Source organism: Falco peregrinus, chromosome 6 (genome assembly GCF_023634155.1).
Source record: "Falco peregrinus isolate bFalPer1 chromosome 6, bFalPer1.pri, whole genome shotgun sequence".
NCBI classification, from domain to species: Eukaryota; Metazoa; Chordata; class Aves; order Falconiformes; family Falconidae; genus Falco; species Falco peregrinus.
In genome coordinates, this window is record NC_073726.1 from 80,588,181 (window position 1) to 80,602,809 (window position 14,629).

Consider the following 14,629-nt stretch of genomic DNA (forward strand, 5'->3'; position numbering starts at 1 on the left):
CTCCCCACAGCTCCTGGTCCCTTGGCTTGTCTTTCCACTTCCCGTGCCTCAGTGTGCTTGCTGAAAGAGATAGCAGCTCTGGTCCCGTGTGCTTGCAAGAGATGAATGTCCTCCATGATTCGCAGTATACAGTGTTGTGTCCAGCTTTCACAGTCCTGAGAGCTACAACCATGTATTTCAGACCTTGATTTACACAGGCCAAGGACATGTTTCTCGGGGATTGTTAAGCCTAGGGCTTCCTCAGAAATCTACAAGGGCACCAGAACATGTGCCCCACTTGCTAGTGCTGCCCCCTCTGAGTGGACATCCCACAGGCGAGGAGCTGGAGCAGGGTGATGGGATGATACCCAGGGAGCTAGAGGCTTCCCTTAAAGCAGTGTCTTGCTGCCACAGTCCTGTGAGTAAGCAAGGATGTCCTGTGAGGTAACTCTGCCTTTACTTCTAACTGTGGGCTTCCCAGTAGTTATCACAGCAGAAATTACTCTATCTCCACCTTGCAGTAACACCTGCTTCTCTGGGGAGCAAGAGGGGTCTGGGCTATTTGGAGAAGCAAAGGTGAACAGCAAATGCAACAGGGCAGGCATGGAGTGGCACACATACACCAGCAGCCTGGGGGGCAAATACATGTCAGCTTTTACTCTTGGTGAATTTCACCCTGTGTGGTATCATTATATGGGGTATAGCAGTAAGTTTTTATGCAGTGATAAGTCAGATAGATGCCTTTTCTGTCCAGCACAGGGTATTTGCACACCACCTTGGCTGTTTTGGTTTCCTGAAAACTGCTGCATAGGTAATGCATTTCTTTGCTTTATCAATCAAAAAAAAGTTGTAGTATACTGCCTATCCAACTACTAAAGTAGTCATGTCATTGGGACAATTTGAGGGCTTGCTTAGCATGCTTTCTTACATATTGTATTATCATTTCTGCAAAAACATGTATTTCCTTCGTTCCTGCCATCTGAGTGAAGTTAGTAAAGGGACAAAAAAACTATCAGACTGTAAGCTGGAGAACATTCACGATGAAGGCTGCTGCTTTGGAGTTTGGAAGGGTGTGATTTTAACAAAAATGTGAAGCTGTTTTTACTTGCAGCCTCACTTATCCTCAACTGTTAAGACTTTTTTAAAAAAAATGGCTATAAATTTAATTTTGCAATTTTGAAAATGTTTTTTATCATTATTCTTATTTTAGCAATAGAAATTATTTGTGTTCCTGACAGAATTTTCTAACTGTTCAGGTAGGTTTTGTCTGTGAAGGATCTACCCCAGTTCTTCAAACTGAAATCTGTGTGTGCTTTGATGACATTAGGAGTCTAGTCAGCTGTTATCTACATTCCTACTAGATAATCATGATCAATATATCTTCTGAGTTACCTGCCTTTTTTAGACAGGATGATCTAAGGCTTTCTCAGCACCTGGATGTTTAGTATTGTGTACTTTTCTAGTACAAAGAGAAGAAAACCATAGCTTGTCTTGATTCTTAGCCATGTGTTTCAATCTGTCCCTGCTAGATCGGGGAGGTGAAAGTGTGCCCCACTCTTAGCAGACCTCGGTGATTGTCTAGATGGCACTGTTGGAGCACCAGCCACTAGTGCTCTCCAGGGAGGGTCTGTGTAAAGGTTTACTTAATGCATCTCTTCCTTTATTGTAGTCAAGGTGAAATTCCATGGTGAAACTTTCCTGACTCACTGGAAGCTGAAGAAGCCTTTAAAAATGATGACAGCAAGCAATATGCCAACTGTTTTATCCACCTCATTGTGGCTACTGGCAAAATACTAGGGAGCTGTTATTTTGAAGTTGCTTGTACGTGGCAGTTTTTTGGGCCAGAGCGTTTGGTTACTTGTGGGTTTAAATGTTTATAGAGTCCCCTGGAAGGCAGCATTCTGGAACGTGGTACTGGCAATCTCTTTCCTAGCACTCATCACCAATAATCTCAAAGGACCACACCAAATGTGTATTGGTTTAGCCTCTTTTACCAGGAGACTGAACTGAAGTAAGGCAGTTGGCTCAAGTACACGCAAGGTTCATGCTGGTTCTGCTACCAGCGCTACCTATCCTTCCTCCAAAGCTGTTGCTTGAACAGCCCTGCCATTGAATGATCTATTCTTGGCCTTAATGCAAAAGGAATTATTAGATGGACTGTTTAGGAAATTCTTTCAGAAAAATTCTTAGTAGATGGAGTGTCTGGTTGCATAACCTTAGAAGCATGAGATAACAGCCATGTTTTTGTTTGATAGATCCCATAGAGAGAAGCACTAGGCAGTTCTGGAATTGTGAAGATTAAAGCAAATCTGTTCTCAGTAGTGTGAGCACAACAGGTACCTCCTGGTCGTGTGACTCTAAAAAGCCTCAAAATGCTTGGAGGAGGGAAGGTGACCTTGTGTGTTCTTGCATCCGTGTAGGCCAAGAGTTGCGTGTAGCTGAAGCACAGAGCTATGGTAGGTTGTAGAACTGGACTGATGTTTTCAGTTCTGCTTCCAGCCATGTTACTGACTCATGCTGCAAACAGAAATGAAGCTCATTTTTCCACAAGCCTGGTGCCTTGACCTCCCTGTGCCATTACCATTCCACACCTTTTGGAAATCTGGCCAGGACAGTTACAAGGGCAACGCTTTCAGGATGCACTTGTTAAATGTATTGCCCTTGAGAGGCACATGCTGTCCTTTTTCAAGACAGCTTAACTCTGAAATTACTTAGCTCATTTGAGCTTTGCTCTTTCTGTAACTCAAGTTGTCTGTGTGTCTAATAAAAAGAAAAAGACTTAACTAATGTCTGTAAATTGCTTTGATATTTGGGTTAAAGGTGCTGGGAAAAAAGGCAGGATTATTAAGAGAGGGCATTTCAAAGGCTCTAGTAGGAGTCGGATACCTAACTCCCCTTTGTGCCTTGTAAAATGTGTTCTGCAAATACTACCAATTCACACATTACTGTGGGCATCCAAGGTGTATGGAAAAAAGTAACTGCATTTCCGCAACTTCTTTTTGGTTTTTACTGTCCTGTTCTTATGAATACTAGGAAACAATTAATCAAATGTATTTATTTAGAACAGTAAATCTCAATGAAGCTGCCTTGGTATAAATCAAGCTACTGTATGCCTTTAGGAGGTTGATCAGTGTGGAGAGAAAGGCAGCAGGTATTGAAGGCATAATGTCTTCATTTGATACAGCCCCTCCTGGGTGTTGAGGGAAGTGTGTGTTCTGGATTTGATTTTGTCTTCTGCTTGCACTTTCCTCCTGCTGTTGGCCAGTGAGAAGACCCTTTGAAGCCACTGTGACCTGAGGTTGGGTTGTATCCTGTGTTCTTCGGGAGGAAAGAAAAGGACTTCAGATCTCCCATGTATCCTCTAGTCCCTGTTTGCAGAGGCAGGCATCTGTGTGGCTGTGTTTCAGAAGTGTTCCTCTTTTTATAAATTCTCATTCAATAAAACAAGCAGCTGTAGTGTGGTTCGATTATCTGAGCTGTGGATCATAGCAGGAAATGCTAGGAAGTGGCTGGTCTCATTGCGAATCGCTGTTATTATGCACCAATGGTGAGAAGGTGCAAATGGGCAATGAGATTGCAGAATGGGCAGGGACAGTGGCACCTTGCAGGAACGTGAAGCGTAGTCAGCTGTTTTGGGTCAGGGAAGGAGTTGTGCAAGGTGAAAGCAGAATGATGTTTTGTAGCTCCACAGGTGCATCTTTCACCGTGTCTCAATGAACACCCCTGCTTGTTAACTAAGAAAAACTAAATTCAGATGAGCTAATGGATTTCTGTTGCCTGGACAGTGATGAGTAGCAAGAAACTGACTGAACGCAGTAAGATGTTAAAGGGCTTTGTGGGAGACTGGGACATGAGGTTGAACAATTTCTGGTTAAAAAGTACTGAGCTGAAAGCCATGGAGGCTGTAATTGCAGAAATAACATAGTGATGGTGGAGTGAACCAGGCCTGTCTTCCCACCCGTCTAAACCCAGAATAGTTAGAACAGTTAATTCTCTACATGTCATCAGTCTTCCCTGCCATGACTGTCAGCAGTGGCGGCTATAGTGTAGTGGTGGGACTCCAGATGCTGAGGCAAGACTTCTGGTTCTATGTGAGCTCCTGAGCAGCAAGCTGATAGCAGCACCTTCTCCAGAGTGAACTGGGCTTTCTTTGAAGTGGTGGCTGAGAGATGCAAGACTTTCATGGTGCTCCATGTCCCATTTCTTTTTGGACTTGTCACCTAGTCAGCCTGAAAAGTTTTCTGCTTTGGTACATTTAGTAGGTATTTACTCATGTTGTACAGACCTTTCTTTCCCTTTGGTGGTCACGGTGCTAATGTAAGTTCTGTAGGTGCCACTGTTGGCCTCAGTCTAGTTCCCTGCTGCATGACCATAAGAATGTTGTAGTTTGTAATGGAATTAACTATCTTCTCTTGCTCCAGTAACGAATTTGTCTTTTCCATTTGACAGATATCAGGGTCAGGGTGGGGTACTCTTTTGCAATATACTCTTGCACAGGTACTCTTTTGCAAATGCTCAGAAATGAAGGTAGCTCTTTTTGCTTCTGGTATGTATGTGGATGTAAATCTGTGCTGTTTGCACTGCCATCGTTAAATGTCAGCAGCACAGTTTTGGGCAGTAACATGCATTGCCTTCTAGGAAGCATATGATAATGATTTTTTTTAATGATCTTGTAAAGTTGTGGCTGTGTATATTTACAAAGGGTATAATTTGTGCTGTGATTGGAGTACAGGCTCAGAATATGGAAGAATTTTCCCATCAGATCAAATGAAATTTCAGTCTTAAATTTCTTGGCAGACGTTTTCAGAAATAAAAATCTAACAGTGACAATTATTAAATTCATGCAACATTAACAAATTGCCCTTTAACTCTATTTGACTGTCCTTGTGTAGCTGCTTTCTGTATGCTGACTTACTTGGTTGCAAGTTAAACTACTTCAAAGAAAGTGCTAATAACTAGTTTAGACAAGAAAAAAAAAGTACTGCATTACTCAAGGGTAAATAGAGTAGGTTTTAGTGATAGAGTATGGTTTTCTGCAGCAAGAAAACTAATTCCTTAGTGTCTTTTAAAATGCTATGAAGGAGTAAAGCATTAAATACTTGATAAATGTACTCACATCGTGACTGATCTGTTAGCATAAGATTAAGTGGTTTTGGCACTTTCTGTAATGGTACTCATGCACGTATCCTGGAATTGCTGTCAAGATTTTCAGTGACATAAAAACCTCAGTCTCCCCACTTGTGTGTCATTTCCCTTTCCTCCCTCAGCAAATTTCTGAGAAGACCCTTGGAAACTTCATGGAACTTTTGAAAATGAAACTTACTCCCCTAAAAGCTGTTCGGACCCTGGCTGCAGCACTGGGCAGCACGTCGCCTGTGCAGCGCTTGCCTGCAAGTGTGCTGTGCTCCGTGGCTCCCCGAGCAGCCGGGTGCATTGCTAGTGCTGCTCGCCCCCACCACCGCGCACACTTCCTTCCTTCCACCCACTTCCCCCACCCCTGCCTTGTTTCACACCTCTGTTTGTTCCAAAGTTCACGTTGTCCTTTTTCTCTGCCTCCCCACTCCCCGCTTTCTTTTTAACAGCAGGAAAGAATTTCGTACACACCTCCAGTGAGCCCGGTACCAAATTACACTTCCTCGTCACCACTACATGTCCCAGTGCCTCCAGCGATCAGGATGGAGGAAGACACGATCAGACTGCCAGCACACCTGCGTGAGTGTCAGCGTGGAAGCTTCTTACGTTCTTGGATCGAGGAGGGTGCGGGGTGGGATGAGGAGGTGTTTCTATTTTTATGGAAGAGAGCAGGGAAGCCCCTGGCTTTAGACTTTATTAAAAAAAAACACAACAAAACACAAAAAAAACCCACAAAAAACCCAAAACATAAAAGCTCTAGCTGATTTGATTTTTCTAAATATTATTTTTAACCAAAGAAAATTACTTTTAAATACAGTACATTATATCACCCACCCACCCCATCCCCTGCACCCCTTGTCAAGGATTTGGCTTATTTCTCATGACAGGCACAAATGTGGAGGTTTTGTTTTGATGGGAAGTGTTATGTTTCTTTCCATGGTATAGGAATTGCTCAGCAATGTGCTGACACAAGGTCAGAGTTTCACAAACTGTGGCAAGTGGGGTACATTTGTGCTGTGTGTATTTTTCAGGTTGTTACAGGTCTCAATATTAAGTACTTGTAGTGCCCAGGCTCTCTACTACAGAGCGTGTGTGCTGACAGAGGCAGTGGGAAAGGAGGAAGAATGAGCTTAGCTGTGCACAAAAGGATGCTGCAAAGGAGGAAGGGCATATCACTGACATTGGAACAAAAACTGGAGCTGGGGGCAAGGCGAGAGCCAGGAGCTTCCTTGCTGAGACAATTCAATGTTTGAGGAATAGGAAAGGCCAAGGGCTGTTGGCCAGCAAGATGTGAATTAGTGAGATAGGATGGAGGACAAGGAAAATGGGAATTTTCCTTTTTGGAGGGGAAGCAGTTCCGATATAAATTGAGAGGGTTGAAGTAAACTTCTGTCAGGTGTTGCATTCCTAGGGTACTTGAGCTACATACAACAAGCAACAAAGCCAGGAGCAAATGTAACTGTGTGTTGCTATCTGACAAACAGGTTTGGGATTTCTGAGGGAGGGGAAAGGTCCATGTTTATCACAAAGTGTTCTCATTCCTTTCCTTAGCTGTCTTCCAGGCACACTCTTCTTCTGGATGCAAACTGGCCTCCCAGTGCTTCTGTAATCCCATGCTCGCTCCCTTGCTGGCCACTGAGATGTTCTGCCCCAAGGTCACTTGTTGCCCATGCTGTGTTCTGCATGGTTCTGTTTTCATCTGCTGCTGCCTCTTGTTCTCTTCTGCCTGTGCTGCAGTATAGCCCACGTTATACCTTTTCTGTGCTTTCTGATGGGAACGAGAGCTGGTGCTGCAACATTTCTGGCCATGTCTGGTTGCTGCCTGAGTATTCACGAGTTCCCATACCCTGCTTGCCTGTGCATGTGGCTGCTGGCCTGTTTCCCCAGCCTGGGGAGGACTTGTTGCCACACTTAGCAAAGCATAGAAATGCTGTGTCAAAACTTAAAGACACAAAAAACCCAACACAGAAGCAGTTCTTTTCCCCACTGGCACTTTCAATCCCCTGAGATGATTTTTTTTTTTCTCTTTGCATTAGTTGATACTATTTACTTCTGTGGGAGCCACTGTCTGTCCTCTCCACAGCTAGAATCGTGGCTGGCTTTCCAGCTACTTACTGCCTTCCCCACTGGGTCTGGCATATGGACAAGGCAGGAAGGCATAGACCCTGGATACTGAAAGGGGTGAAGGTGTGTGTTTACTACCTGCTTCCTTCCCATCAGCTAGTCAGCATGCTAGGTAGTGTGAAGTTTATGCAGCTTCCTCTCAGTGAAGACTTTTTATCCAATATTTTTAGGTGTGATTCAACCTTTCACCTTAGTTGTTATGTTTTTTTTTCGTTATCTTTTGATTGGCACATTTTTAAACTTGCAAGGAGGCTTCTTTCCCATTAGTATTTCCGTACCAGCTTGACTTGGAGTGTGAAAACATGGATGATTAATCATTAAATATCTATGGAATAGTTTTTCACAAAGTTAGTGTCTCAGGTCATAAACAACACAGAGCACATTTACATAGCCTTACTAGTTGTAGTCCCTGTCAGTACAGTATTTTTTAGCTGAGTATGCAGTCAATATTGACCCAAACACTGTCACCAGTCAACTGGTGTTAGAACAGCCAACACTGTTAGAACCACTCTTCAAAGTATATAGATTCATAGCTAGGCCAGAAGGGACTAGTATAAATTCCTAAAACAATCTTTGATGTAACTTGACTTACAGAACTTCACACAGTAACTTGTCTTGTGTTTAGGTCCAGTAACTGAGCTACAACACGTTATGCAGAAAGATTTCTGCTCTTTCTGTAAAGACTTCAGTGATGGGGAGGATATAAGGTCTCTAGATGTTCTTTCAATGCTTAATTATCCTCCTTATTTGCCTTTTTTTTTAAGTGCCCTATTTATAGTTTGAATTAGTCAAGCTTCAGTTTCCAACTATTAGATCTCATTATCTCCTTTCCTGCTAAATATTGTCAAAAGACTACTCCTGATAAAGGTGCTTTTAGATAAAGACGCTTCTTAACCATTTCTTAGCTAAACTGGATAGGAGGAGAGGTTCTGAAGGCTGTCAGTCTTCCTGTAAAGCTTCCTAATTTCAGATTCTTTTTGTACCATCTCTGTGAACTGTTTCCAGCTTCAGACATCTTTCTGGAAGTGAGGATAAGAGAACTGAAGATCACATTCCAGGAGTAGTTTTCCTAGTACCAGGTATAGAAATAATAAAGCGTCTTTTGGATCTCAGGTAATGAGGTTTAAGGCATATTAACATGGGATTTTGCAGTTCCTGCGTGGACCCCTTGCATTTTATTTTATTTTTTTTAGAGATGTGTCTCAGAGACAACTTTGATCCTAAATCCAGACTACCTTAGAAGTCAGGTGAAATAGCTAATTTCTTGTTCAGGCTGTGATACTGTGTGTGAAGATTTGGATTTAGAGCCACAAAGTCTGAGGGTTTTCTAGATCTGAGATTTTGTTTGGTTCTAGCCTTATTGTTGTTTTTGTTGAGCAGGAGAAGCATTCAACCCTCACTCATTCCACTGCAACGGGGAGATATGGTAAGTTTCTCCAGTCACACACAGAGCTGATAGCTTGTCAGGTCTCCACTCATTCTCTGTTTCCATGACTTTCTGATGGCATTTATCAAAATAAAGTCAGCGTTCAGTCCAAACTCGTAGATCTTCATTTCTGCTAGCTTGTAAGTTCAGGAGATGCGCTCCAGGTGCAGATGAAAACAGCAGTTGTCCCAGGCAAAGATAGAACTAGAGAGAAATGTTTCAGATGGAACATGAAGTGCACTCTGTGGATTTAGACAGTGTTTTATGCCTTCCTATTAGAAATTTCACTGTTTCTAATGTTTAAGAGCACTCTGAAGGTGCTAACAGCCAGTAGTGTCAGGACAATTAGTAGAGCAATTTCCTTTGGTGCAATAAATTATTTCTCACTGTTTGGTGAGCAAATGGGTCTTGACTATACTGAGGTGATTTCATCCAGAGACTGGAAAAGGGAGAAGTGCAAAGTTTTAGAAAGGTGGAATGCAAATCCCTCTTGGCTACAAGTATGCAGTGGAGGACTGCTTCTCTTTGGTCGACATAGCTAGAAATATGTAGCGAACCCCCTTTTTCTTGGGGTGTTGTGAAGTTACTTTCCCCTTCTCACACAGCCTTTCTTATATTAATTAGCTGCTTTCTTCCCAGCCTGCCCTGTTCCTGTAGTATCGAAGTACAATCAGTCTTAACTTTAAAGCTCTGGCATAGTGAGAATAATTTTCTGATAATACACATCTTTCTCTGACACTGCATTTGTCTGTAAGGGAATTTTGAACCATACTTTTAAACATACTTATTTGCCTAACAACTACTGCATGCCTAGTAACTGAGTATTGGGGGCATTGTAAACAAACTATCAGTAGGGAGCTGGAGAATATGCTTTCCTCTATTTTAGATATGTAGTCAGAAAGTACAGTGATCTCCAGTTCGCTCTTTGTCCCTTGTGTGTATGTTGTGGTAGCTTTGGAGCGTATCTGATCTTCACTAGACTACGCTAATGTCAGATGGAAGGAGTATTTGAAAAATGGAGATATTTACCAAGATGAGCAAGTTCAGCTCTCACATACAGCTCTGCCCTTGGTGCCTTCTGTGACCTTGGGCATCTTTTTTTAGTTTCCCCACCGTAAAATATAAAAACCCATGAGTGAAGAGACTGAAAAGTTTTGAAAAGTAGTGCAGTGACTGCCCAGGTATTGTGATAATGAAGAATGCTGAGACTGATGGAAGCTTACTCCATATTACCATGGAAAGAAAGTTTGTTTTGGTGCTGGGGTTGTTGTGGTTGGGTGGTTGGTTTTTTTTGAGGGGTGGGGGTAATTTTTTGTTGTTGTTGTTTTTATTAAAACCAATCTTTTTGTCTGTCTGGTACAGCTTCATTAATTACTCATTGTGTACTATGGCCAATACCTTGTGGTAAAAAGATCTTGGGACTGGGTAGAGGATATAGCATTTAAGAGATGGATATGAGGACCCTTCCCTGTGTCTATTAATATACTCTGAATCAGAGAGAAAATAGCTTTTTCCTTTTTTGTAACATGCAAGATGAAAATAAGGTGGTTTGTCTTCTACAACGGCAACTAAATATGTGCTAAAGGCTTCATGGTTTTCTTTGTCTCCTTCAACATAAAACTTCTTCAACAAGAGACACAGAAATAATCAGTACTGAAAAAGGACTTCTTGCAAGCCCTGATCCTGTGCAGCAGCATTCCCTCTTGCACGTTTCTGTCAGTTTGTACAGTCTGATTTTTATCTCTGAAGGGCATCTTCCCTTGGGAACACGTGTGTGTTTGTTTAGGGAGATGGACCTCATGGACAAAGATTTCACAGTGTTTTCTATTGATACAAGCATGAACAAGAGTTCATTTCTTCCTCTGAACTAATTACTCTTCTTTCTTTACTGTTGGCATCCTTCATATGCCTGCAGCCCATTATCATAGCAAGGCACGCTGCACATACTTTTCTGTACACAAGAAGCAATTATTCATGGCAGCAACTAATTTTTCTTGCTGTTGCTTTTTTCTGAACCCCCAGCAGCCTGCACTGATATTTAGAGTAAAATGACACACTCTAGATGTCAGGGTACATGCATCTCCTCATAGGGAAGAACTTTTACATGGGGACTGCAGTGTCATCGACTTGACTGCACTCCCCTTTTGGGGGCTTATGGTGGTGGCAGTGGTGGTGAAAGCTAAAGACCTATTTGTAAATTGTTTGATTACTTTCTGTTTCAAATGTAGGCTTAGGTTCTGTTCTTTGGTTTTCCACTGTGCAATGTGTTCCAGGCCACAGATGATTTTGATGAACCTCTGAGTATCCAGATCTGATCACACACAGCTAGTGAGATCACATTTTTTGTTTTGTCCTTACTGTCTGTTCTAGTGCCCTCATTAAGGAGGCCAGAAGTGAAATTTGTTTTCTGCAATGATGATATTAAAAGTTTTTAAAGAGTGTTTCATAGGAATCTTTCTGCATGTCTATTCATATTGGTGTTTGATACTCTGATTTGGTGGGGACCAGTCCTGTAGCTTTGTATTGAGTCAACATCTTTGTGACCCTACCTGTACCACATTGTGCAAAAAAGCCCTTTGTATAACCCCCAACTGTGGATGTGAATGTAGAGCAGGCCAGACAGTTGGGCTCTCACTTGGGCAGGTTCTTTAAACTAAGGTATTTATCAGACTTGAAAGCAGTTTATTACAAGTTTCTTTCTCCTGATAGCATATTGTTGCTTATATGCATCATTTGTGTTTTAAGGGCACCAGTTTTCTTTCTTTCTGTCTGTCTGTCTGTCTTTCTGTCTTTAAAGGAAAAGGAATGCAGGAAACAATTAAGAGAAGGAGGAGGAAACAACACTGTCAGGGTTGCCAAGGATCCATTTTTTCTGTATAGTGTTTATTAATTATGCTGCTCCTTTTATTAATCCTTTGGCACCTGTTAATTATTCTACAATTTTGGCTAGCAGCTGGAAAGCCACTTTGAAGCATCAAGCATATTGTTATTTAGTTACTAGAATATTCAATGCATTGAACTGAAAATATGTTGTGAGACGGGAAGAAAAGCCCTTCACCCTAAGTCACATTTAGAGCAGCAAGCAATAAAAATATTTGCTTTGGAAGGATCTCTGTGGAACAAAATTGACTGACGCACATACAGGGAAAATAAAATAAAAGCTGCATAAGACAAAGGGACTGTGAGAAGTGGCCAGAGTATCAAATTAATGACTCTGAGACTAATCCTGGTCCCACTGAAATGAGTGCTTAAATTCCCACTGATTTTAGTGGGATCTAGACTGGCCTCTTTTTCAGATTGTTGGCTCCTTCCAGTCACCTCTTTGGTCTTCTCTGATATTATGGCCACTTAAGCCTTGTTCCTCCCTGTTACTGTCCTTTATGTACTTGCCTTTCCTCCTAATCTGCTTTTCACCTTAAACTTCATTCTGTCTCTGGGTAGCTAGTCCTTTCCTAACCACTACAAACCCACTACCAAAAAAAATAAAATAACCCAGAACAGTGGCACTGCTTGCTAGCACCTGACTGCAGTATTTAATCTTCTTGATGTTGCATCTTCATCTTCCACCATAGGTTTTTCTTGCATGTTTCTATTGCGAGCTATCCAGGGCAGGGCCGATCTGCTTTCTCTGTTCAACTGTGCCTCATGGTCTTTCAGTTCATAACTTGTAATAATCTGTTGACATCTGGGACTGTGGAAATCCCATCCATCCATCCTATCAGCCTCAGTACTGGACCATATTTCAGTCAACCCTAGTGAAGTGACTGGGCCTGGTTCTTTCATGATTGTGAGTTACATCCAGTTGTTAGGCAAATGGGATGAAAATCACATGCCAAGGAGACATCAATTATGCCTGCTTCTTACCTGAGGTAGGCTCTTCCACAGGCAGCCTCAGGTGTTCATCTGGATTTAACTGCTTGACTCCAGCCTGCCTCCTGAGTCTCAGGCCAGCTTTGAAGCAATCATATGGACAGGCAGTTTGGATGGGTGGGAAGCCCAGTTTCAGATTCACTCTTGTACCATGACTGGGCACAATATAGTTGCTGCTATTTTACTTGAAAGAGCTTTGCCTGGAATATGTTGAACTGAGGCGAGTGAAACCTCATTACTGATCCAGCTGGGAAAGCTGTGGCCTTTGGATCAGGGAAATCCAGCTTTGTATTTTTCTGGCCATGGTGTTTGTACATCACCTGTGGAAAACTGAGCCCCTTGTCACTGGGTTTGCATCTGGATGACTCAGGGGCCACCTCAGTTGTCATCCTTGATGTAAACAGCTGGTGAGTTGAACTCTAGATTTGTTAGCTCCTAACTGCTGTCTGGTGACTGTGGCAGAGGCATCCAGGTTAAGTGTGTAAAAACTTGTAAAGGGCCAGTGCTCTGAGCTGGTTTCTGCTTCTTGAGAGAGTATTTTAGAGTCAGGTGCTCTGGTTTTTTGTTTGTTTTGCCTTTTTTTTTTTTTTTTTAATGTACCTGGTTATTACCCAGACAGTGTTAACACAGAGGTTTCTTGCACCGACAGTCCCCAGTGGAAGTGTGTAGAAGGATGAGATTCTTCCTGCCCTGGTGAGAACTTGAAAAGCAGTCCTGAGGTGGAAGGGCGAGAGACCTGTGCTTCAGGGTACAGGTAGCTGGGAGTGTCAAGAGTCCCAGTGGTGGTAAGCCAGTCTTTTACCTGCCTGGAAAGCTTCACTTAAGGGTTTTAAATCTTCAAAACACAAATTTGCCTCTATTCAGAGGGGAAAGGGAGCCATGTCACTTTAATCTGGGATTCAAGCTGATCCCTTGTGGAATTCCCCTGGAAAGTATGGGGAGGAATAAGAAGCAAAAGCAGCAGGACATTTATGGTATTGCTGGGTTTGAAGCATTTTTAGCTTTGTCTTAAAGGGATGCTGTCAAATCAGTGAACCTAAAATTAGCTTGCTTTTCTCTTTCCATCCCAAATGTGTCTGTTTAATTTCCCATTTGTGTTATGTTATAAATGCTTCCATGTTTTTTCTTTTTAAGAAATAAAATTAATGTAAAGAACCCAGCATTCATAAATAGCCCTACAATTAAAGAAAACACAGAAGAGAAACTGTGTGTAAGCCATGACTAACAACTCCACAATAACAAACCATTGTGTGGTGAGCGCCTTGCAGCAGAACACAAGTGTGGTAGAAACCCCTGTGGAAACAGCATAGCATACATGTGATGTCCACTCCCTTAATAAAAAAGAGCTGAGTCTCTAAACATTGAAAGAGAGCACCACTGTCCAGCCTTGAGGGAGCACATCTTGTGTGAGTAGAAACCTGCTGCAGCTTCAACGTACCAAGAATTAATGTAATAGGTCATGTCATGTGTATGCATACACACAGAGAAACCAATTATTTGATGCCCTTTATGAGAGGCTGGATTTCTTTCTGTACTTGTATGTCTTCTTTTTCCCGTGTTGACACTCCTTCTGGTGCTTAACAAATACAGCCTGACAATATCTCCATTAAACGGAATTTTACACCCATTTTACAGCTTGAGCAGAAGAACTAAATGATTTGTGAGTTCGTTGAAGAAATTTTTGGTAAAATGATTCTATCCAGGTTTAGTGACCCAGTCCAACACCTCAGCCAAGAGCCTCTTCTCAAGATTATTTTCCAAAGATACTTGGGAGGGGGAAGCACTTGTGCATCAGCCCTTCCACTGTTGTGGATGTTTATGTGCTGTCTGTCTTTTATGGGAGGAATATGTCTGAATGTGCTCACTCCTCATGTAAACTGTTTTGTGCAGGACTAGCACGCTGTTATTAATGTAGCAGTGATCCTTGTTCAAGAAGGTATGAGTTATTTATATATTTACTAGTCATATGATTGGTGAAATTGTGAGTTAATAACAGTCTCCATTGATTGGCTTTCTAGAGTCAAAGCATTAGGATACTTGCTCAGTTCCAAATCTTTGTTTATGAGTCTTTATGCATAAAAATCATACCTCAGGAAC

General features: G+C 42.1%; 1 protein-coding gene across 6 annotated transcripts in view; it reads left to right on the forward strand.

Moving 5' to 3' along the window:
- ETV6 (ETS variant transcription factor 6) overlaps nucleotides 1–14,629 on the forward strand; it is a 140,030-nt gene that overhangs the window by 42,209 nt on the left and 83,192 nt on the right. For 5 of the 6 annotated variants that reach the window (XM_055807594.1, XM_013300757.3, XM_055807593.1 and 2 more), the window contains one exon: nucleotides 5,562–5,691. In XM_055807594.1, the coding sequence (XP_055663569.1) occupies nucleotides 5,655–5,691 (37 nt within the window). In that variant the 5' untranslated portion in view covers nucleotides 5,562–5,654. The remainder of the gene's footprint in view (nucleotides 1–5,561; nucleotides 5,692–14,629) is intronic. The other variant, XM_013300758.3, reaches the window with a different exon arrangement.